Raw genomic sequence first — 25,205 nt, forward strand, 5'->3', positions numbered from 1 at the left:
CATTCTTGCAGAATCTGAAAATAGTTGTCCCACTAAAAAAAAAAAAATACAAAAACAGCACAACAAATTTTTTACTGCCTTAATTAATTTATAAAAAATAAGCAATTTCTAATAAATACATTTTTAACAAAAAATAATGTGCAATTTCACTTCAACCGATTCGGAAATATCATGTATTAAAGAATTTTTTTTTTTTTATAAATACCTTGTAATTCAAATTTGTAAAATTGACCAATTTTTTTCCACATTCCAATTCGGTCGAATTTGTTTTGTTTTTTTTTTTGAAGATACATACTACAAGTGCAAAAAAAGCCTAGGTCACGAGAAAACTTTTTTCAAAACTGCAAACAAAAAAAAAAAATATAAAATTTGTAAAAAAGCATAACGATAAAAAAAATATTTTACTTACCGTGTAGTAAAAAAAAAAAAAACGAATAGAAAAAAAATTTAAATCTAAGAAAAAGGCGAGCGTGATAAACACGTTGACAATAGACAAATATACAAACAATAATTTATTTTTTGTCAAGAGAAAAATACGTTCTACAGAAAAAATGATAATTGCCGATGATTGCCGAACAATAAGTACGGAATCTTCTATATATATATTGGAGCGAGCACCCGTTTCTTAGAACCGTTCGAGAGAGTACAATATGCGACTAATGATAATAATAATATATAAAATGCTCAAAAAAAAAAAAATAATAATAATAAATAAAAGAAACTTCATGCCAACAATCGAGCGGTTTTACGAGCGCTACTCTTTAAAATCATAAAATATTTATAATTAATAATAATAATAAGAATCAATTATCAATAATAATCAATAATAATTAATAATAATTAATAATAAGAATCAATAAGAATAAGAATCTATAAGAATCTGTAAGAATCAATAGGAATCTATATAAGAATCAAAAATAATTAATAATTAATTATAATCATAACCATAATAATGATAATCATTGTATATATAATAGCATAATCTAACGCATATGCAACACAATATTTACTGGACAAAATATGCCATGTGCATATAAATATATATAATATGTAGACGTCTAAAGAATACATAAACTTAAATAAGGGACAACTTTACAAATAACATATACATAAACGCAAATAACTACGCAAAGGCTAGAATAAATTTTTTTTTTTTTTTTTACAGGATTTAAAGGAGCAAAAAGGTATATAATATTGAGACGAGCTAATTCGGAGTGATTTAATAAATTCACTTTTGAAAGAAGGAAAAAAAAAATTATCCTATATTTTTCGAAAAAAATAATAATTTTCCTATTCATTTTTCCATTAAAATTTTGCATTAAAAAAAAAAAAAAAACCATTCATTTTTTTTACGAAAAAAAAAAAGAAGCGATTGGAATGCCAGCGAGAAACGCATTATTTTCAATAGCCATTTTCACAGTATTGCGGAGAAAAAAAAATTTTTTTTTTGATTTTTTTTTTAAACCGCGAAATAAATTAATTTCGAAATTTTGTAACTATTTTCAAAGTTGAAAACAATTATTTCGAATCTTTTGAGATCTCTTTTTTTAAAGCGATTTTCAAAACTCGAATTTTTTTATAGAAAAGTTGAAAAATTGAGAATTAAGTAAAAAAAAATTTCCAATTTGATAGAAGGGGCGTTTTATTTATTTTTGTTTCGTAAATGGGCGTTTTGCCATAATCCCCGACACGATTTAGATAAGACACGAATGTTACGCGCGCCGCAATGATTTAAAAGAATTATTCTCTTTCTCGAAAAGAATTTTTTCCCTACACGAACTTTTTTTTTTTTTGTCTAAAAACGAAAAGAAAATGACTGAAGAAAACTAAATAACATGCGAATGCAAATTTTGGAGTTGGGAAATTTTTTTAACATTTTTTTTTTAAATTCCAAATAAAGGCTTTTTTATACTTAAAAATATAAAATCTAACAATAAATAAAAGAATTGATAAAAAAAGACGGGGAGGAAACCAAAATTTAATTTTCATCGACATCCACCTAACTCTGATTTTGAAAAATATCACGCAAGCTTTTGATGATTTTTTTTTCCGAACAAATTTTTTTTTATCGAGCTTTTTCAAAAAATTGCAAAAAAAAAAATCAAAATAATTATCCGTGAGATTCGAATTTACATAATCGCGATGTATGCAAATATATTTACAAATAAGAAAATTCTATCCTACATGTAGGGGGGGAGCACCTATTAATTTTACAATCGAACACGATTCTAGTGGCAAAAGTGTATCGATAAAAAATTATTTTCAAAATCAGTGAAGATGCCCAAAAATTACCACCTTTTTTAAATTCGCGAGAAAAATTATTATTTAAACTGGTGGTTCAGTGATCCTTGCCAATTAGGAAAAATTATAAAAGTAAATTATAAAATTTTTATTTAAGTGACGCAATTTTTTCCTCAAAACTCACCGTCTTAATCTTTTTTCGAAATCTAAATTTGACTTTTTATTTTATATTTCGACATTTTTATTTTTCAAAAAATTAGGACCAAATATTAAAAAGATGTTCTATATAATTATTTTTCACTCATTTTTTAATTGATTATTTAGAAAAAAAAAATTTTTTTACAAAATGAGAAAATAACTTTCAAAAATTTCGGTAAAGAATTGCTTTGTAAAACTTGAGAAATTCTAAATTTGGTTTTTGATAAAAAAAAAATAGAAAAATCTCTTTTCAGCGAATATCAAAAATTTGGGACTACAATAAATTTTTCAAAATCATGCAATTTACTTTTGGAAAGAGATGAAAAATAGCATGCAATCTTTCCAAAATTTTCAGCTTTACAAAATATTTATTATATATATAAAAAAAAAAATAAAATGATGCTCTACCGAAAAAAAAATTGGGAACGCATCAAAAATGTGAAAAAGCGAATAAGATTCAGACGTGAGAAATGAAGGAAAATACTTTCGAATTGTCAGCTCTACCAAGGGATCATAACTCCAGTTTGTATCCGGTCTTCAAGTCCTACGCAAAACAGAAAGAACTTCAAGAAAATGAATTTTTTCAATCCTAATCGGAGATCACTGAGCACCAAGACGAACATCAATTTTTTTTTTTTAAACCCGTTTCCGTTAGAAAGGTTCGTGTCAGTGTAGAGTTCCGAGGGATTTATTTTTTTTTGGATAAGGAATTTTTAGAGAAAATTTAGAAAAAATAATTTTAATTCATCGCGGTGAGCAACTCACCGCGATGATGTCGCTGCTGCTGCTGTGGCTGTAACTGATGATGATGATGATGATGATGATGAGAGTAGTTGAGAGTTGACGAGGGAGATGGATTTGTTCCTGGGCGTTGTTGATTTTGATGAAATTGCAGATCGTCTCGTGTTGGAGTTAAATCCAGGAAGAGACCGGAAGACGCAGAATCTGCACATGTGCATGAATTGGCGGTGGTTGCATTACACACTGCACAGCCTTCTGTTTCGGTTGCGAGGCTCATTGGCGTCTCTGGTGAATCCAGTGGCTTCGTACCCACAAAAGAGCTCTCCATCCAGCACAACCTCGTGCTCCCTTCGTTGACGAAAGCGAGATAACCATTCGAGAAGATTAGATTAAATGGACCAAAAACTAGTCACACTCATTTTTTTTCAAAACTAAACGTTTTTTACTTATTAAGAATTGTTTTTCATTCATTTCGCTTTTTTTTTAATTTGATGTTTGCAAATTATTTAAAAATTCTTCTTAAAGAAGTGAAAAAAAATGAGGAGTAAGTCTTTCTTTTTTATACTTTATGAAGGGTCGGTATTTTTTGTAAACCCGAGTAAAGTTTAAATAATTTAGTGATTTTAATTTAATTGTTTGCATTAGTTAAAAAAAAGACAGTTTGTAAAAAACTGACCTTCCGAATAAAAATAAAATCGCGAATAACTTTTTTTTCTATCTCGATAAAGTTTCAACTCTTCATAAATATTAAACGTTCAGTTTTGAAGATGGGCCAACGAAATGAAGAAAGTTCAACACGAATTGACATGTTTTTCTCCAAATTAAAAAAAAAAAAAATAATTCGGGCCTTTTTTTATCTTCAAATTAAATTTTATTACATTCTAAATTTTTCACTTTTTCTTTTCTCTACCTTAAATTCCCATTTATTTGAATTTTAGAAAAACCTCCACCGTTTTTTTTTTTTTTTTAAGAATTAGTAGTGAAAATTATTGAAGAGCAGAAAAAGAGAGAAGAAAAAGCAAATTATGCGGTTAATAGCATTTGGTTATGAAAATGAATTCGAAAGGAAACAGATATCAAAAATATAAATTTTATTTTCGAAAATCAAGATATTTTCTTTTTTTTATTTATTAGGAAATGACTTTTGATTTTTTGAAACTTGTACTTTCTTTTTAGAAAAGTTGCGTCCAGAAAAATACGAGGTCACGAAAATGTTTCATGTACCAAAGTTTATTGGGTCAAGTAGCTATTGATTTTCCCCTTGCAGTTCTGGAAATTTAAATTTTTTACAACAGCCATTGCTGCTTTTTTTCAATTTCAATAATCAATTAAAATACTAGTAAATAAAAAAATATAAATATTTTTATCAAAATATTATTTTAAAATAACATTTTAGTTTTTTGCAGTAATTTTTCAAATATCAAGAAATAAGTTCGTTCGAGTGTTCAGGTGGAAAATTTAAAACGCTTATTAACTTTTGATCGTTTCGCGGCATGAGATAAGGGGGATGATCTCGCGGGAATGGAAAAAAAAGCTCGATCGAGACCGAGAAACGAAGCGAGGTCATTCGGGGGGAATTTCAGGGTAACCTATTTCCGTTCGTCATCACCACGACGAGAGTGTAGAAATAGAAGCCCGCGACACACTTTCGTTCGACTTTCAAAGGCGAATATACGAAGTAAACAACACATAAGGCAAAAAAAAAAAGAAAGAAAAAAATTGTCTATTACAAGAGTATATCCTGCTTCATTGCACGTTGACCTCTTTCCCTCTTGAAGCCCCCTTGAAACTTTTTCTCTTTCCCCAAATGGAAAAACCTCAAAAATATTTCGATGTCACGGTCATTAAAAAATTGTTTTACTGACGAAAATAAAAATAGAAGGCAAGCAAAAAATTTTGATAAAAAAAAAATTTATGATAAGATTCATGCAATCTATGGAGAAATAAGAATTCATGCTTTAAAAATTTTTGAGGTGCAATCGAAATAAGAATTCAATTCGGCTTATTTGGATATAAATCCCTTGAGGTCAAATGATAAACATACGTCGATTAAAATAGGTCAGATTTTGAAAATGAAATCGATTTTGCAAAAATTCTCCTAGAAATTTCAAAATACTATTTTCCCCTTCGTTGATATATAATAATAAAAATTAAAAAAAAAAAAATGCTGTGAAAATGATGATTAGCCAAAAATAAACGGCAAGGACAAATGTGATTTTCGTCGTGTTTTAATTGTTACTATGCTCTCTTGTCTAATCCCGGAATTCGTATTCATCTCTCGCTAAATTGGTTTTCAGTTTATCGCAATTCGACACTATATGAAACATTCCTCATTTCCGACTTTAGAATTAATTCCGAACCAAAAAAATAGAAAATGAATTTTACGATTAAAAAAAGAAATGAAAAAGAACGTATGTGCAAGTACATAAAAAATAATCAGATCATTTTTATCAAACGTAATATAAATCTTCGCAACCCAGAAAAGGAAAGTTTATCATCGTACACTTAAGGGCAGGTCAAAGTTGCGATATTTTTTACTATAAAAATTTATCTAAATTTTATATAAATATAAATTTTTATTCAACTATTTTTCTTTCTTTTCACTTAAATCAATTTCTTTTTACAATTTAAATCGTTATTTGCTTTCTAATTAAACGAATAAAAGGAAAAGTAATTTTTAGATGACAAAATAAAATTTAATTTGAAGAATTAATTTTAATTTTTGTCAGGAATAATTTTACTAAAAAAAAAAGAAAATTGTTTCTTTCCCTCCAAAATAAAATATTGATTCATGTCGCGTTATCAATATTTTTAAAACTGATTTTTCAGGAATTTTTCATGTAGTTTCAAAATTAAATGTTCATTTCAAGAGCGAGTGAAAAAATTTATCCCTTAAAAATAATTATTTTGTCAAAGAAAGTTTAATTCTTTAAAAAATAAACTAAAAATAATTAATTTACCAAAAAAAAAAAAAATAAATCTACAAAAGATCTAAAAAATAAAATATAAAAGAATGGAAATGTAAAATATAGGAAAATATTGGAAATGTAATATTTTCCTATTTCTATGAAATAATTTTAAATTATAAAAACTAAGAAAATTTATCTAGAACATCCAAAATAATTTTTTTGTATATGTAAAAGTTTAATTTTACACAAAGCATTTTTCTACGTGCAAAAGAATGCTTTTTTCTGATTTTTTTCTTTCATCTCAAACGAAAATTATTATTAAAATTTTCCCATCTAAATAAACATTTAAATTTGAAAGAAAAAAGAAAAATTCTCTTGAAAAATTGACTCATGTAAAGAAAAAATAAAAATAAAATTACGAGTCACGTCAATTTAAGGCACGAGTCTTGGGTTTGTTTAGCGTCGCAAGAGCGGCGAAGATAGTTAGTGAATTAGCGAAGAGAGGATGTAAAAAGGGATGAGGCGTGAGTAAAGTCTGAAAGCAAGTGTGAAGTGCGAGAGAAGAGTGCCTTGTATATATAAAAGTGAATGTGTGAGTGAATGGTTTCGTCTTTTGCTTACTACCTCCAAGAATATTTCCCTTTTGAATGGCTGAGAGAGAGAATCGTAGCTTGAAAACATCATTTGTTAGTTAAAGAAGAAAAAAAAAAGAAATATGGACAACGAAAAGAATTTTTTTTTTCATCTAAAAAAAAAGTCAAACGACTCTTTTTTTGGATATAAAAAAAAAGGCAGAAAAAGTAAAAGAGAATAAAAGAAAAAAGAAAACTTAAAATTTAACAAATAAAAAATGGATAAAAAACTCAAAATTACCTTCGCCGCAGAATAAAATAGTGGTGGTGGTGATGGTGGTTGTGGTTGTTGTGGTGGGATGTTTTTATTTATTTATTTTATTTTTTTTTTTTGCAGGGGTTTAGTGCTCACCTCTGGGGCTGGTCGACCTCGCGCCACCCCTGTCGTCCCAATCGTCAGGTCGAGGTCGAGGCGAGAGCCTTCCACCTCTTATTACTTCCTGACCACTTTGTACGTAGTGCACAATGGCCGACGTCACCTCCTTTATCGAGTTCCTCACTTCCAGTTGCTGATTCGTTGTCTGTTGTTGTTGCTGCTGTTGACCAAAAGAAAAAAAATTAACTTCCCTTCCATCGTTAATTTTACAAAAAAAAAAAATTTTTTGGCATCGTTATAAAGTTAGATGAATTTAAAGATAATATAATGAATTAAATTTTTGTTTCAAATTGTTGAAATTAAATTCTTTTTATTATTAAATAATTTCAGACTTTCTAAATTCACGTTAATTTTGGAATGCTTCGTACCAACGAAAACTAGAACATTTCTGCACCCGAAAATAGATTCGCGAGAATTTTTGTGAAAATAGAAAACAAATTCGCAGAGAGTGAATTTTACAATTATCGTTTTTTGAAATTACAAAAAATAATTTCAATAATAGTAAAAAAAATAGAGAACAAAAGTTTAAAATCTACGACTTTTACAACAAAAAAAAAAGGAAAACGTTAAATTTATCACTTTCTTCCCTCGTACCATAATATAATTTAATCTGGAAAAAAAAGCAAAACATGAAAGATTTGCATTCCAACGTTGGTGAATTTTAGTTTTGAGCAGTTTGTCATAGTGTGAGAAGGGGAAAATTTTAACTCTATTTACCACAACGACAATTCGTTGCCAGCTTTTTTGATGTATGTAACTAATAATAGCAAACGATCGTATATATATACAGTATGGGCGACAGTGTCTGAGCGAAAATCAAAAATAAATTCAACAAAGACGTGCCACGAGGAACATGTGGGCGATAGCAAAGGGTTACACTCGGTCACCCATTTACATCCTTCAATATATATATATGTATAATAAAGTCTGGGGTCAATTTTCAATTTCCTCATACGGTTACAAAATTGGCCTTAATAATAATGGCTCTCAATTTCTGATCAAAGAGAGTAATTGAAAAAAAATTAAATAGATTTAAAATTTTCTAAATTTCTATTAATTATCAATTTTTAGTATTTATTAATTAATAATAAAATATAAAAATTTAAATTTACTGCATTTATCAATTTGTTGTAATTTTTAAGAAACATCGAATTATTTTTAAAAAAATAAATTAATAATTTCTGATGGAAATTTTTATAAAAATGACGTTGACTGTGAAAAATGTTTCTTATTTATTTTCAATGAACGTACCTTATTCGCAGATTGTAATTGAGGAAGAATTCCTTGAGCGAGACGTTCCGCTGGTGTCCGAGGATTCGCTAAACGTTCTTGTGAACGCCAACCAAGGTAAGGTTGACGATGATTGAATGAAGACCTCGTGGAACTTGCGGGCGAACTTCCGGCGCTATTCAATAAACTTGTACTCCATCTCGAAAACACTGGTGGCGTTGGACTGGGACTTAAAAGGACACCTAAAAAAAAATTTACATTTAGAAAAAACAAAAATACAACACTAACAAAATTTTTCAATTACTTTTGAATGTACATAAACATTTGAAAAAAAATTCGTTGACAAGGGAACTAAATACTAATTATCTGAGGGGATTTTCAAAAAGAGAGAAAACAGCAACAAAACGATGATTAAATGTGGAATGTAAATGGAATAAGGGAAAAGATAATTTGGTAAATTGTCTGTCGTGGCACTTTAATAAAGTAGCCGTCGTCGTCATTGGAGATAAAAAAAAAAGCTACATGAATCAAAGATGAAAGATGCTGTTCTGGTGAATGTCTCATCACAGTATGCAATTTCTTTTATTTAAAAGAATATGGACCAGTTTAAACGTCTGGCTAGATAGAGGGATACAACAGGAACGAGAGAGAAATAATCGAATTAACCTGGCCTGGTAAGTTTATTAGTCGCTTCCTATTAGCCATTAGGCCAGCAGGCACTTAACAGCCAATAGGAAAAGGGAATATACGCGAAATTGGCTCTAGGTAATCGCACTAATTTTTGATCGCGATTCGCGAAAGACCCCCCCCCCCCTTCTCTTTTAACGATTTTTAATAAAAACTCGTTTTCTCATTTGAATTTACCTTCGTAGATTCGCAAATAAAAAAAACAAAAGAGAAAAATATTCCAATTTGATCTCTTTCTATAATATCAATAATTTCCTTTTATTTTAATATTTTAAGTTAAAAAATTATTTCCATAATATGAACAATTTTCTATATTTGGAGATTTAAAGAGGAAAACCGCAAAAGAGCATTTTTTGATTTGTTTTTAAATAAATAATTAGAAGAATATTTGTCACCTGTGGTTGGTTGTCTATTTGTGGTTGAGGAAAGAGAGGATAGGGACGTTGTTTTCGAGCCTAAAGCTCTCCAGCCACCGTGTTGAGATGCGTCTGAATGTCTTTTGAGCCTAAAACCGTCTCGCGCTGCCGGTGAATTTTTAAACCAATCCGGAACGTTCAGTCTCTGCAATGATCTCTGTACCCTCAATTCGTGTTCACTAGGTGTTCGCTCTCCAACTTTCTGCAACTCGTTCTCCGGAGGCTGTACAAAAAAAAAAGAGAAAATTAATTATCAGTATTTTTTATATTATTTAATTTATTCTCCCAAAAGTCGAGAACAATTTTTTCGATAAAAAAAAAAAAATAGAAAAATAATTTTAAAAAATAAGAATTAAAGAAATGATAAAAAGGAATTTTCATGAGATCTAATTAAAATGTCTTTTCCATTGTTAGTTGCAACCTCGTGACTAACGTGATGCGTGTGTATCTTTGTAAAAAATGACGCAAGAATTATTTTTCTCGACAAGAAAACCTTGAAAGGAAAAAGAAAATAATATTAACAAAAAATAAGGAAATTAAATGTGGGAGAAATTTACTTATTTTAAGCAGAGATTTTTCTAGTTTTTGAGAAGCAAATATATATATATATATATATATTACAAAGGGGAGAACAGATTTAGTAACATAATTGAAGGTCCATAACCATGTGCGTGTGTTTTTTTTTTTGTTTTTTGATGCGAACATTTGTGGCAGCTGCAAAAACATGGCTTGACTTCCAACTCACTTTGTTTCATTCCAACCTCCTTAATATTGCATCTTGTACCTTTCTTAAAATATACAGTAATTCTACGAATCATTTTTTTTTTCTTGGGAGAATTTTTGTAAAATTCATTTCTTTAGCCGAAATACTTTCTTTTTTTTATTTTCATTTTAATTTGTCATTTTTTTTTTTTTTACTATTTTGCTTTGATTTACCTTTATTTTCAATTCCTCATAATTTTCCGAGCATTCACTTATATTTTCCAACATTTTTGGCACAGAATTGAAAAGTTTTTGATTTCCCTGAACCTTTTTTAATTTTAATGGAATTTCGCCCGTTTTCCAACATTTAATTGTCTCTGAATTATAACATTCGCTTAAAGTCTGCATTACACTTTAGAATTTGAAAAAACTTGTTTTCAAAAATTCGTAATTTTTTTAACACGAAAAAAAAATAATAAATAATTGACAGAAAAGAACATGAAAAACTATCATCTAATAATTAGTAGACTGTCAGACTCGAAGTCATTTGTTTCCATAGAAACAATCGCGAGTTTTTTTTTTAAAAAAAGATGATAATAACTTTTTTTTTTAGAAAACTGTCAATGTTATAAGCTTTTTATCAGATTGAATAACGATTGTCGTACAAAAATCTTTACTTTTCACTAACATTTCATTTCACTTATCAAGGATTTAAAATGTTTTTTAATTACACCTTAACCTCGATTTTATAAGATTAAAAATCTAAAATATTTTAATTGTTTCCTTCAAATAAAATTTTATTTATTTATATTTTTTTCCAAAAAAAAACAAAAATTCTCGAGAATAGAAAATTTTTTTTTTTTCCGGAAAGTAATAATAATGGAATGATGAAACCTCATGACCTGCAAAAGCTCAGGGCGAATGTCAAGGTTTAGGTTGAGGTTCTTTGAAAAATATCGAAGCTTTCAAACTGTTGAATTACTCAATACCTCGAGAAGAAAATGAGTGTTCCACATGCAATAAAAACTTGTTTCACGCACCTAATGAAAAAAAAGAGCACAACAACCTCGGAAATATTATTCCAAAGCCTGTTCTCATTGCTAATGAACATGATGATAATACATTTATTTATTCAAAAATGATGGTTTTGTCCCTAACACTTCCTGACATCGGAGACAATGTTTTCAAATATTTTTATTAGGAAAATTAAATTCCAATTTGATAAACATCAAAAGAAAAATGATAAAAATTTGAAAAACCTTCTGGAAAATTAAAATTTCTTTTAATTATTTTTTTATTTCAAATGTTATTTAAAATTTGATTTTAATTATTTTTATATAAAATTTTATTTTAATTATAATTAATTAATATTATTACATATAATTTAAATGAAACTTTTTTTAAATATTAAAGTTTCGCAATCTGAATGCAAGTTGAGAATAAGATTTAATTGGTCTAAACTCCGATAGATTCGCGTTAGTTTCAAAATTTAATTAATTAGTGTACCAAAGCGTAATAAATTAATATTGTCGATTAACGGAAATTTTATCTCAAAGAAAAATGGAAATTTTTACAAATTAATAATATTCTTTTTTAATTTTTAAATAAAAAAGGAAAATAAATGAAATTTACAAAAATGGAATTAGATGAAAATAGAACGAAAAATAATAAAGAGTTTCCTTGTTTCCATATAAGAATTGAGAGAGGTCAGGAGGGCAAAAAAGAAAAAAAAAGTATAACGAATATGATATTAATTTTCCGTGTGAAATATTTTTTCAAATTCAATGAAACCGTTACGAGGGGGAAAAAAACAAAGAGAGACGGTCGCGAATGTTAGCCTACGCATTACATTCGCTTCGTTAGGATGCGAAGAGGTAAAGGAGCGGTTTATGATAATATTCATACATGTACACCAACACTTAACATTTTCCAACAAGCTTCAGTAATGTATAAGATAATAGAGGCGCATGGAAAATGTAATATCGTATCAGCTCAAGTAAGAAATTCCATTAAACTATGACTCTAATCAATCGTGCTCCAACTTTACATTATTATATAAACTTTAACAAAAAAAAAAAAAATAATAATAATTATATACATTTAAATATTTACAATAAAAATATTTATCAAAATAAAAACAGAAAAAAATTCTTTGGTATGAAAATTTAGTTTATAAATTATACTTTAGTAAAAAAAATTTAATTTTAGTAGTATTTTAATTATGAAAATAATTTACTAATTTAGTAAATATATTTACAAAATATAGTAATAAAATATAGTATTTAGTAATTTACTTTCTTTTTTTTATTATTAGAACTTTATAAATTTATATTTAAATGAATTATGATCGACATTTATCACTGACGGCCCTGTTGGCATGAAATAAGCTAAAGTGTAGGCTCAATGAGCTCATGTGAAACTAAACTTGCATAATGATTCGTTATCTCTTGCGATGATGTCAGAGAAATTGTCACGGTTCTCGTGCGGCTAATTTTAATTACGCCCCCCCTTCACCAGTCCCCTCTAAAACAATTCTCGTCTCGCGGCTCTCAATTATTGTCTCATGCTTGAACATCTGCTCCAAAATTGACGTGAAACGGATAAAGTAAAATATGTTTCAGGATATAAAAAAGAAAAAAAATTAAAATTATGGACCAACACAAAATTATACGAGAAAACAAATTTAAAATATTTTATTTCATTATTTACCGAAAATTAAATTTGTTTATCCAATTTTATAACAAAAAAAAAAGTATTTTACTAAAAATTTTTTTTAATAAAAGAAGTACTTTTTTATATTATTTTCGAATTTTTTCTTTTTTTTCTAATTTCATTTCATTTCTATTTTAATGGATTTAAAATTATTTAGCTAAAGCTTAGTGGAAATCCGGTTTTCTGTTTAAGGCAATAATAAAAGAGGAATATAAAAAAAAATGGATTCGATGAAGAATTGTTGGTTTTACGATTATATGTGCATAAAAGTCAAACATAACTGAGAGTAAAACTCTCCTTTTTATAAATGAAGATTTGTAAAATGCGTGGGTGATCTTTTCTTTGCAATTATGCCCACACAAGAACAGTATAACTTATGCCAACAACTACTTGTAACTTATAGAAAGTTATAAAACATAGAAGCAAATGTCCATAATGAACAAATTTAATACGCTAATCTCTCTCTCTCTCTCTCGGAATCTTCTAAAAAAAAAATATTAATTACTGTAAGTATATATTAGATTTTATATTACTTGACCAGTTATATATATTTTTTTTTCGCTTGAAAACTGGAAATTATCGCTAAAATTTGCATTTAAATTTAATTAAACGTTTATTTTGTCTATTAAATTAATGAAGTTTCTTAAGTCAATTTAGATTAGACAAATTTTTTTTAATTTTAATTACCAATTTTTAAACAAAAAATTTTTTTATTTAAATAAATTTTTTTCCACATTTGGATACAAATTAGTATTATTTGATAACTTTATATTTTTAAAAAGACTTTCAACACTGTTTTTCTTTCTTTTTATTTTCTGTGAAAAGGAATTTAAAATTTTCATTGTTTAAAAATAATTTTGATTTTATATCCTCTTTTGAAACAACTATTAATTAAAATTGACAAGTACACTTTGACATTTGACTATAAAGTTAAATTTAATATCGAAAACACATACAGGGTCAGTAATTTAATGTTAATTCTCCACGGTGATGAACTTTTGCACCCAGGTGTCTAATTATAGATCCATAATGTGATTTAATCAGATTTTAACATACTTGAATTTGCAAAAAAAAAAAAAGAGGAAAACATTTTTTTTATAGAAATAAAAAAAAAACCTTAACCTTGATTTTTTTAAAAATAAAATTACATATTTCTATTTTAAATTATTTATTTTTTAAATTCGAAAAATTAATTTTTCAAATTTTTTCCCCCATTAGAATAAAAAAAAAAAAAAAGAAAAGCAAATTACTAATTGGATCGAATTCCCTCAAATGATGCAAACTGAAATAATAGCTTCAAATAAATCACGCTTATATCAAAAACTGGGTTAAAAGGAATTTGATTGAAGCGAGAGTGATATCCTTTAAAATAAAATAAAAAAATAAATATAAATATTCATAAAAGTTTTTAATATAAAAAAAATAATAATAAATTTGTCAAACGATACTTTAGCAAAAAAATAATTATTTTTGTTAAATATCCCTATAAAAAAAATCCTTTTTAAAATTTTTTTTTAATCATTGTGTCGGTACTTTATTTTCTATATTATAAAATAACTTCGTTCATTTTGCAAATGTTTCAAATGTCATTATATATTTATCTTAGACTTGAAAAGAGATCTTGTCGCGAGACTCTGGAGCTCAATTTAAAAATAGTTTTCTGCATTTTTTTTTTCTTTTTCATTTTTTATCTCCATTATTCCGAGTTATTTAGTTCAGACTTGCGCAAAATTTACATCGAAGTGTATTCAATGCTCATAACTCTTAAAGCTTTGACGTGCAACCCACTTTTCCCTCTAACTGAATAGTTTCTTTGCCGCTTATATACAAAACGGACACGCAATTGCCAATTAAACACCAAAAACTAACATTCACACATTAGTCAGTATTTATTTTATATTTAATATCTACTTTTCATAATTATTTAAATAAATATTGTCAAATTTTTAAAATATTGTTAAAAAAAAAGAAAAAATTATTTTATCATTTCATTTTTTTAAAAATTTATAAATTTCTACTTTAGAAATAGAAAAAATAAATAAATACGATATAAAGTCGTTTGCGATTAAAAAAAAAAAAAAAAAGAGAGAGAGAGATTTAAAAAAAAAAAAATGCGCACATCAAGTATTAAAACTTCCTTTGTGACATTTCTTGCTGAGGAGGAAAGTATACAGGATTCGTAAAAGAGAAAAAGATGAAACCTAGTTCGACCAACTAGTAGAGAATTTTCAATGTACTTTGAAAGGATTCATTTTATATCCGAGCTAAGTCGACCATTAAAGTCTGAATGCGCCCAATTCGACTGAGAAATTATGTCTCGCGTTCCAAATATTCTCCTATATACATTTATCTCCCTGGCTTTATATATATGATCATTGCATGTTTGCCCGCTCCGATCTCGTGACTCTGAAAGATTTACCAAAATTAAAGACTCAAGGCAATAATTAATTATTTTTTTTATAAATTACCTAAATATAAATAAATTAAACTCATTTTTCAAAAAAAAATCTCTTTTTTCTAATTTAAGTTTAAATTATTTTTTCAATTAAAAAAAAAAATTAATTTTAATAAATAGAAAATTTGAGACAAAAGAATATGTTGACATTTTGCAAAAAAAAAAAAAAAGGAAAAAATCTATATAACTAGAAACAATTTTCTGCACAAGTTTATAATATAGTGATAACATTTTCACGTGAATGATATACGAGTAAACGTGCCTATCGTTGAAACTTTTGTACAACTAAACCGGAAGTAGAAATGGGCGACGTGATTTCAAAGCGAGTTACGGCCTCCAAATAGAAGTTGTGGCTTTTGTCGAGTTTACATTTCTAATACAACATTTTCAATGTATAATCGCAACTATTTAATTTTAACTTTTAAATTGTTTTTCCCATTTAAGAGAGCAATAGATAGTAAAACAAATTTATATAATAAGGAAAATTCAATTGTTTCAAAAAGTAGAGTATCAATTATTCCGAATTTATCAACAACAATAAAAAAAAGAACAAAAATAAAATAAAATGTTGAAAAAAATAAAAAAAAGAGAATAGAAAATTTTTAAAAAGCAAGATAAAAAATACAGAGGTTTTAAAAAGAAAGTAAATAAATAATATTAAAAAAAAGCACCAAAATTCAAAAGTGGAAAATAAAATAAAAATATAGATGAAAAATAAATATAAAAAAAAATTGCTTAATCAAAATTATTCTGAATTTATCAACAAAAAGAAAAAAAATTATAAATAAAAAAATAGAAATGTTAAAAAAAATACAGAAATAAAAAAAATATGTTGAAAAAAATACAGAAATAAAAAATGAAAAAAATAAAAAAGGGAATAGAAAATTTTTTAAAAAGCAAGATAAAAAATACAAAAAAAGATTTAAAAAGAAAGTAAACATAAATTGTTACATAAAAAATTATTGTAAATAATGACCTCTATATTAAACTTGACAAAATGTCAACTATTTGGCAAATGTAGACAGATGACAAAATAGATATAGGTGACCACACACTCCACGTGTAGAGAATATTATCAAGTCGGTGCACTTTGAAATTGCGCAATGCAGAATCAAAATGTATACCAACGATGATTAATGGTTTACATAATGATATTCAACACAATATCAAAAAGTACCGACATTCAATAATTTCTAGTTTGACAATTTGCCACTTTTTTTTTTTTTTTAAATTCCAACTAAATTCTATCACGAAATTCCTTCTGATAAAAATAATCATCTTTTCAGTGTTTTTTTTTCCTACTTTAACAAAAATCCATGCAAAAGATGCAATCGGAACAATATATATATATTAAATCGATATTAAAGTTAACAATGAAAGGAGGAAACTGACCCATTTTAAAATGGGTCAATGTGCTCTCTTCCTCTAATAACAAGAGATACCTGCCATTCAAAACCAGAAGAAAAAAAAATGATAATACAAATTTCAAAATAAGCTAAATGTAAAAAAAAATCCGTATCATTATTGACAGGATAATTAACAAAAAAATTGGAAAATTATTCTCGAAAAAAATTCAGAATTTATTATTCAAATCCAATTTATCTACCGTCAATTATAAATATAAATGTATAAAAATTGGTGAATTTAATTTGTAACACGATTGTAATTACAATAATTAATTTAATTTTCTAAGGGAAAAATAATCGAAACAAAATTTAGTTTCATATTTTTTCGAATTCTAATGTTTAAATTGAAAATTCGAAATTGTCAATTAAAAATTCTATTCAATTGGAATTCGATTGAATAAAAATTCTATTAAATCGAAATTCAATCGATTAAATATTAATTGTAATTTTCCGTTTGTATCAAAATTCGATAGAATAAAAATTCTATTAAATCGAAATTCAATTGAATAAAAAAAATTCTTCACTATGAAAATTCGGTTAATTTTCCGTTTATTTGAAATTACTCTAATTAAAAGAAAAAAAAATAAATTTTTCTAATTTTTTTTTCGTAGAGAATAAAAAAAAAATTCCACACACACACATATTTCGTTTTAATCTTGTACTTTTAAAAGCCACATAAAATGCAGTTTCACAAAACAGTACGCTAGCAAAAAAGAGAAACAAAAAAAAAATATAAATGAAACTTTTTTCTCCATTGTAAATATAAATTGTGACAAAAACTGGAAATATTAAAAAAAAAAGATCAAAAAATAAATATAGATGGAAAAATTACAAGAGTATAATAATAGAACGCTAAGGAGACATTTTATTGTTTGCAATCAAGTTGATTGGAAGATTATATACACATAGGGAGAAGAGAGAGAGAGAGAGCCTCGTGGTCACGTCACGTGGATTTACAAAGAGGAATGTGAAGTGAAAATTGGGAGTATGAGGCCAAATAGATATATATAATATATCTCCGGAGCCCATAACCGGGAGTGAGTCGGCTTTGGTCGGGTTGAGATACACGTCGATCAATACACAGTATGTGGATGAGCATTGTTGAACTTGTGGGCACTAGACGAGGACCAAATTGAAGATGAGTGGACGTTAACGTCAATGAAGAGATTTTTTTTTCCCTTGCCAAGAAAATGCAAAAATTTCCCTTCATTAAATCAATTGTCACTGCAAAAATTTCAAAACCACAATTTTGAAATTTTTTCCCAATGCCAAATGACAAAAAAATGATTAATTCAAAAAATTTTCGAAAAAAAAAGAAAAATTCAAAAACTATCCAATAAATTATTTTTTTATTTCTCCGATTACGACTTAACTCGACAGGCTTTTTCAACTTTTATGATTATGCTTCCATTACCAATAATATTCCCCTAGGAATGAAAAGTACAATAAAAAAAAAAAAATCTATAAAAATTTTTCCACACGGAAAAATGGAATATTTTCTAATTTCTATAAAATTAGAAAAAAAAAATCCTACAATAGAACTAAACAGCAATAATTTATTTCTTTTAAATATCTGAATTAAATTGCAAAACGGGGAAAGAAATCAAGATTTTAAACGATGAGAGAAAATCGATCATGACATTCATTGTTTCGGATTGTTTTTCTTTATTGTGCGACAATGGAAGAGAATGTGAGAGAGCCACAGGGAAAAGAGCAAAAAAGAGAGTAAATACAAAACTCTTTTTCACATTCAAGCATCTCTTTTACTCTCCTTTTTTTTTATTTCCCACTTCAACTCTTTCCAACTTAATCAAAATTCTCGTCTTCATTTATTTTTTCTTTTTATCTCAAATTATTCACTTCAATTTCTTCATTATAAAATCCACGCGCGTTATTATATAGCGAAAATTCTACTTTACAGATATATGCAAATTGTGTTCCGAATTTTTAGTTAAAAAAAATTTTGAGGTTCAAAAATAATAAAATAAAATAATAAATATTAAAGAATAATAAAAATTGGAAAATAATAAAAATAGAAAAATATAAACAAGAGTATAAAATTATCAATAAATGAAGAACGAAAAATTTTGATAATGGAAATAATTTCTCCTTTGCACCTGTGACCCTTTTTCCAATCGGCAAAAAAAAAAAAAAAAGATGCTAGAGGATTGGGTCAATGACGTATTATGCAATCGAGAAGAACAAAAGTCAGAGACCAGGAATCAAGTGAGACCAAAAAATGAGGGAAAAAAAAACGTAACTGGCGCAATGCCCGGATCGAAATTTTTCCCGATAAAGAAAAAAAGAAGAAACACTCGTAACTTTCTTTAAAGTCCAGTGACCATCGAAGGAAAAATAGAATTTGAAAACTTTCTTTTCACCTCCAGCGATTGACTTCTAAAAAAAGAAAAACAATCAGAATGTTTAAAAAAAAATTCTAGCGCAAAAAAAAAAAAATTAAATACAATATAGGAATTTACGTTCGAATTTTGTTTTTGTGCGCGATAAATAGGCTTATTTGAATTTCTCACGCCCCAATTGGCAAATTGAAAGAGCATTTTAAACATGAAGGCATAAACAAAGACTCATCTCCTTTGTGCTGAAATTGCTGATAAAGTCAAACTAATTTAGAATTGTCTCAAGCTTTAGGACATGAATAATAATAATTTAAAAGAGATAATAATACTTCGTTAGTAATTTCCTCAAGTGGAAAACTCTTTTAATAAGAACAAAAAAAATAATAATTAAATATTTTAAAATTGAAAAAAAAACTAAAATTCAAAGTTTCAGAAAATGTCAAGGAAATACTTTTAAGAAAATTAAAAAACACGAGCGAAAATTCTCGTTGATGAAACTCAAGAATGTCAGCAATCCTTCACCCACATAATATAATTTTTATAAAAGGGAAGGAATGTCATATATATAGGAAATTGCGTTATTTTCTTTTTTACACACACAAACACCTGACCTAAAAAAATTCTAAGGTAAAATCGATCAATAATATTAAGTGGATAATGGATGAAAACAATAAATTGTGTCGAATAAATCAAGACTACGAAAGAGAGGCGGAAGTTGGACTTAAGGTCCGATATCACAAAAGAAAGAAGGTCAGAAAGTAAACGTGACAGAAAATCAATCGACACAACTAAAACCCTAAAACGGAGAGAAAAAAAAAATACGTGTTTTTTTTTTTTTAAATTACTCTCTAGTTATCTCTGCCAAAATTTTAGTCACAAATTGGAACACTGACATCAAAATAATCAGGGCCAGATCAATTATATTTTTTCAATCTATATCATAAATAGAAAAAAAAAATTCTAAAATCTTTTTTCAAATCTAAAAATAGAAAATGAAGAAAATCCAATTGTCTCTAATATAAATATCCGAAAAAATAAACCATCAAGGAAAATCGATTGCTACCTAAAATTATCAGTGTAACAAAAAAGGAAATCCTTTTTTTTCAATTTTCAAACTTGAAACAAAAAAAAGGGATTGAAAAAACTATTAATAGATAAAAAACAGAATTAGTGAAATGTAAATATTTTTGTAAAATTAATGTGCGATTGTCACGAAAAATTTTGCAAAGGCACCTCTTAATATATTTATTTTCAATTTTTTATTTTTACACTGAATTTCACGATGGCTAAAAAAAAAAAAATTGCACACGTAGGATTGTCCTCGATACTAATGGAGTAAGTAAGTCGTATAAAGAAATACTGAGTGCGAGTGAAACTGTCCTCAGGGTGTCGGTCGAACATTCATAGAATATTCACTTGTGATTATACCGCATATGTTCACCAATATATATATATATATATACATATATATTAAGTTTGTGTTATTTGCACCGTTGTCCCGGATACAAATGGCACAATAAAAGACAAGTTCGCTTGCCAATATTTTTACCTGACATTACATAACAGGTCAAGTCCACGCGGAGCTAATCACATAATATTCCCTTTATCCCTGAGAATTTTTTTTTAGTTAATTTCATAGTGACAATTTTTTTTTTAACTTATTGCAATTTTATTAATCGTATTTTTAATATAATTAATTTTAATTAATATAAATTCTAATTAACTGGTAATTTTAATTTAGTTGTAATTTTAATTAATTTCTCTTAATTAGTATTTTCAAAAAAGAAATATAATTTTATAAAATATAAATAATTTAATTATTATAAATTATATAAATCATAAATTAATTTATATTTTAAAAAAGAAAACTTTATATTTTTATAAAATATATAAAAATCGTTTAGAAAACAAAAAAATTCGAAAAATTAAAAAATAATTCCGAAATAATGGAACATAAGAATGGAGAATTCTACAGAGAAGATTTTAAATTTAAATTTCTTTCCATCCAAGATCTTTTTGGAGGATTTGAGGAAATCCTCAATTTGAGAGGAAATTTTTTTTTCAAAGATAAGAATGAATCATCATTTTCTTGAAGAAAGAAAAAAAAACAGAGAACCAAGAGAGAAGAAAATTTGTTTCTTTTTTTTTTTGGGAAGCTGTACATTTTTTTTTTTCTATATAGTATGTGTGTAAGAGGTGTGTTGTCAGTGAAACAGTTCATTATACAGGGGATATTAACCTCCGTGAGTGACTCCTTTGATAATCTGCCTGCGTGTATCAACCTCCAGTTTCCGGAAGAGCGGATAAGAGCCCTTTTAAAGAGAACCCTTTTTTTTAACACGGAAGGGAAACAATATCTACCTGACTCTGAAGTTTTTTTTTGCGGAGGTCGCACACGTTCTTTATCGATTCTATTTGACTGTTCAAATAAAGTTATTCAAGATATCTTAATTAATAACAAGAAAAAAGAAAATTAACAAAATTTTTTTTTAATCGAATTAAAAACAGATTTTCAATTTTATTATCAGTTCAAATTAATTAAAATTCAAAGTTTTTGATTTCCAAAGTTTGAAGTAAATTTTTATTTTAAAATAGATTTTATAATTGAAAAAAAAATCTATTGGTGAATTTGAAAATAAATTTTCTTTGCATAATAAAATAAAAATTTCTCAAAAAAGTAGAATTTGAATAAAAATTTCAAATACTATATAGATTTGATTATTAATCGATGAAAGTTTTCTAACTTCTTTGCGCAATGAAAGCGACTCAAGGTTGTCTATCGACTGACCAAAGAAGGAAGTGCCATCCGCCGGAAGTCTTTATCGATATATTAAATCGAGAATATTTACTTTTCGAGGTTTCCCCTTTAACCGAAAGAAAAAAAAAAAAATTTCAATTTTTTCATATCAAATTATTTTCACAATTTTTCTTTTTTAATTTTTCAAGGATAAAGTTGATCTGATTTAACTGTTTCATTGACAACAATTTACACTTCGTTATTATTTTAACGTTCTTTAATTAGAATAATTAAATTTACGAATCGAGATGGAAAATATTTTTTCTAATCAGAATTATTGTTTATATTTAGATGATGAGGCAAAAAAAAAAAAAAAAACAATTGGCAAGTGTATCAATTTACGAAAAATCATTCTTATGTTACGACACACGAGAAACAGGTATTAATTTCATCAGGATTATGTTGTTACGTCAATACAATGACATAAGATCATAATCCCAGAGAAGTATAACACGCGTCGATATATCGGAAACTGGAAAAGCGAAGAGACTTTCTGTTTTCTTTGTTGAAAAAAAAAATTCTTTCTACATCAGAAATTTTCTCATCTTTAAAAAAAAAAATTCTAAGATTTCTTTTTCAAAATCCTTCATTTCTTACGTAATTGAAAATTGCACTCAAATGACATATTATTTGTTTTCTAGTTTTTCAAAATAATAGAAAAATAATTTGTCAGGAACAAACTTTTTAAAAATTTAAAATAGAAGAAAAATAAAACAAAAACAGTATTTCTAACTGAATTTCTTTTTTCCCTCAATTTTGAAAATACAAAGTTGAATAAAATTTGATAGAATAATGCAAAAATTTTTGTTTTTAGAGAAAAAGCCAATAAAAATAACAGATTCAACTTATTTACGATTCTAAAAGTAGTTGAATAATATTTGGATTTCAAAAACGTATTTCGATAAAAAATAAATGTCAACTTCAACGATTCAATATGACAAAAACCACTGAAGCTCGTTATTTTAGGAAAGAGTAAAAAAAAAAAATTCTATTTGCCAAGAGTCGCATGAAAAATTCCAATGCAACGATAATTTAAAAAAAAATACAAAAAAAAAAAATATATTCATATTTATTAGATTCTAGAAAAAAATATTCTAATCTCAAGGAAAAAAAAAGGAATAAAAACAAAATGGGATTCATGGATATTTTCAGCAGAAAAATTTCGGAAAATTTCACTTGAAATAAAATCTTTTACAACGAATACGGAATTTCGAGACTCTAACTGATCAACTTTCCAAAAATCATACGAAAAAATTTTCGTGTCAAAAAGAAATCTATTCATCAAGACCTATCAAAAATATTCTACTAAAATGTAGAACTTGGAAATTTACAACAAAATTTGGATTCATCAAAACTTACCAAAAATTGTATTAAAAAAAAAAATTAGCAAAAAAATTAAATTTAACGCAAAATAAATTCAAAATAATCCACTAAAAAAAATAGAATTTTTAAATTTATAAATTTGGATTTTAAGAAAAACTCGAAAAAAGTCAACGAAAAATAAATTCAAAATAATCTACCAAAAACTAAAGCAAGAATTTGTAAATTTACAAATTTCGAGTTTATTTGGATTTTAAAAAATCCAAATAAATATTTGATTTTTAATATATAGAAAAAAAATGTTCTCGCTTTTTAAAATTCTGCAACGAAAACTAAATTCAAAATATTCTAAGAAAAAAAGAAAGTAGTAATTTTAATATAGAAAAAAAATTTTCTCGCTTTTTAATAATACTTTGAATTTATTTTTCATTAAATTGATTTTTTTTTGAGTATTTCTCAAACTCCAAATTTGTAAATTTAGAAATTCTACTTTTTTTTTGTAGAATTTGTAAATTTGTGTAAGTTTGAGAAATACTCCAAAAAAAAGTCAAATTTAACGAAAAATAAATTCAAAATATTCTAACAAAAAAAGTAGTATTTGATTTTAATATTGAAAAAAAAATTTTCTCGCTTTTTAATAATACTTTGAATTTATTTTTCGTTAAATTGCCTTTTTTTGGAGTATTTCTCAAACTTCAAATATGTAAATTTGTTTGAGTTTGAGAAATACTCCAAAAAAAGTCAAATTTAACGAAAAATAAATTCAAAATATAACAAAAAAGTAGTATATAAAAAAAAATTGTTCTCCCTTTGCAAGATTCTGCAACGAAAACTAAAATTCAAAATATTCTATGAAAAAAGTAGAATTTATAAATTTACAAAATTTTAAAGTTTGAAAAATACTCCAAAAAAGTCAATTTAACGAAAAATAAATTCAAAATATTCTAAGAAAAAAGAAAGTAGTAATTTTAATGTAGAAAAAAAATTTTCTCGCTTTTTAATAATACTTTGAATTTATTTTTCGTTAAATTGATTTTTTTTAGTATTTCTCAAACTCCAAATTTGTAAATTTACAAATTCTACTTTTTTTTTTTAGTAGAATTTGTAAATTTGTATGATATTGGAAAATACTCCAAAAAAAAGTCAAATTTAACGAAAAATCAATTCAAAATATAACAAAAAAGTAGTATATAAAAAAAAAATTGTTCTCCCTTTGCAAGATTCAGCAACGAAAATTAAATTCAAAATATTCTATCAAAAAAGTAGAATTTATAAATTTACAAAATTTTAAAGTTTGGAAAATACTCCAAAAAAGTCAATTTAACGAAAAATAAATTCAAAAAAATTATTCTCGCTTCTCAATATTCTGAAAGGAAAACTAAATTCAAATTATTCAAAGAAAAAATATTGTTCTCGCTTTTGAATTAAAGAATTTGTAACGAAAAAAAAAAAAATGTGCCAAATTCTGTCATACCTTGACAAAATGAAGATTTTCCTTATCAAGAAGGAACTCCATGGATTTGTGAGGTCGTTGATTGATGTTTGAGACGCAGGATGCGTCGGAGGGTGTCCTGTGACCAGCGCCAACGGGCGACTGGGGTACGTGTAGGGCGTTCTCGTTAGCCAGGTCGCCGGTTCCACGAGGACGTGTCGTATGATTTAAATTGAGTAGACTGCGTGTTTTTTTACTCGCCGATGAGGAATTGGTGGAGGGCGTTGGGACGACGACGCCCTCCTCCGCGGCGTCGAGGTCGGTCTCAAGAAGACCGACAGGCCGATCCTGGTTGGCCTGCATCGTACGGGCCTTCGCCATCTCGATAATCGCCGGATTTCCAAGGTCTGTTGTTGCACGCCTGCGCGACGATGATGAGGTCGTCGACGATATTCTACTACCACTGAGCGCCCCCGCACGAGGTGGCTGGGGTGGCAAGGGTGGTTTACTGGATACTGGCGTCCTCCCATTTGTGCTACAACAAACATCAAAAAAAATATTTCATTAAACCACCGTTGGTAAATTTACCTTTTG

The 25,205-nt window shown here is 26.8% G+C and overlaps 1 protein-coding gene and 1 long non-coding RNA gene across 6 annotated transcripts in view; one reads left to right on the forward strand and one right to left on the reverse strand.

Annotated features, from left to right (window-relative positions):
- The window catches only part of LOC127280217 (uncharacterized), a 57,997-nt gene that overhangs the window by 5,209 nt on the left and 27,583 nt on the right, over positions 1 to 25,205 (reverse strand). For 3 of the 5 annotated variants that reach the window (XM_051303108.1, XM_051303106.1, XM_051303111.1), the window contains exons 6-10: positions 24,654 to 25,146; positions 9,410 to 9,653; positions 8,349 to 8,569; positions 7,074 to 7,257; positions 3,205 to 3,528 (exon numbers count right to left, since the gene is read on the reverse strand). In XM_051303108.1, coding sequence (XP_051159065.1) covers positions 3,205 to 3,528; positions 7,074 to 7,257; positions 8,349 to 8,569; positions 9,410 to 9,653; positions 24,654 to 25,146 — 1,466 coding nt within the window. The remainder of the gene's footprint in view (positions 1 to 3,204; positions 3,529 to 7,073; positions 7,258 to 8,348; positions 8,570 to 9,409; positions 9,654 to 24,653; positions 25,147 to 25,205) is intronic. The other 2 variants (XM_051303107.1, XM_051303110.1) reach the window with 2 other exon arrangements.
- LOC127280235 (uncharacterized) lies at positions 14,341 to 23,303 on the forward strand. Its single transcript, XR_007842811.1, has 3 exons — positions 14,341 to 14,725; positions 22,151 to 22,238; positions 22,674 to 23,303. It is a non-coding gene; the product is annotated as an uncharacterized LOC127280235 (long non-coding RNA).

Source organism: Leptopilina boulardi, unplaced genomic scaffold (genome assembly GCF_019393585.1).
Source record: "Leptopilina boulardi isolate dan_hultmark-lab unplaced genomic scaffold, ZJU_Lbou_2.1 LbouV2_229, whole genome shotgun sequence".
NCBI classification, from domain to species: Eukaryota; Metazoa; Arthropoda; class Insecta; order Hymenoptera; family Figitidae; genus Leptopilina; species Leptopilina boulardi.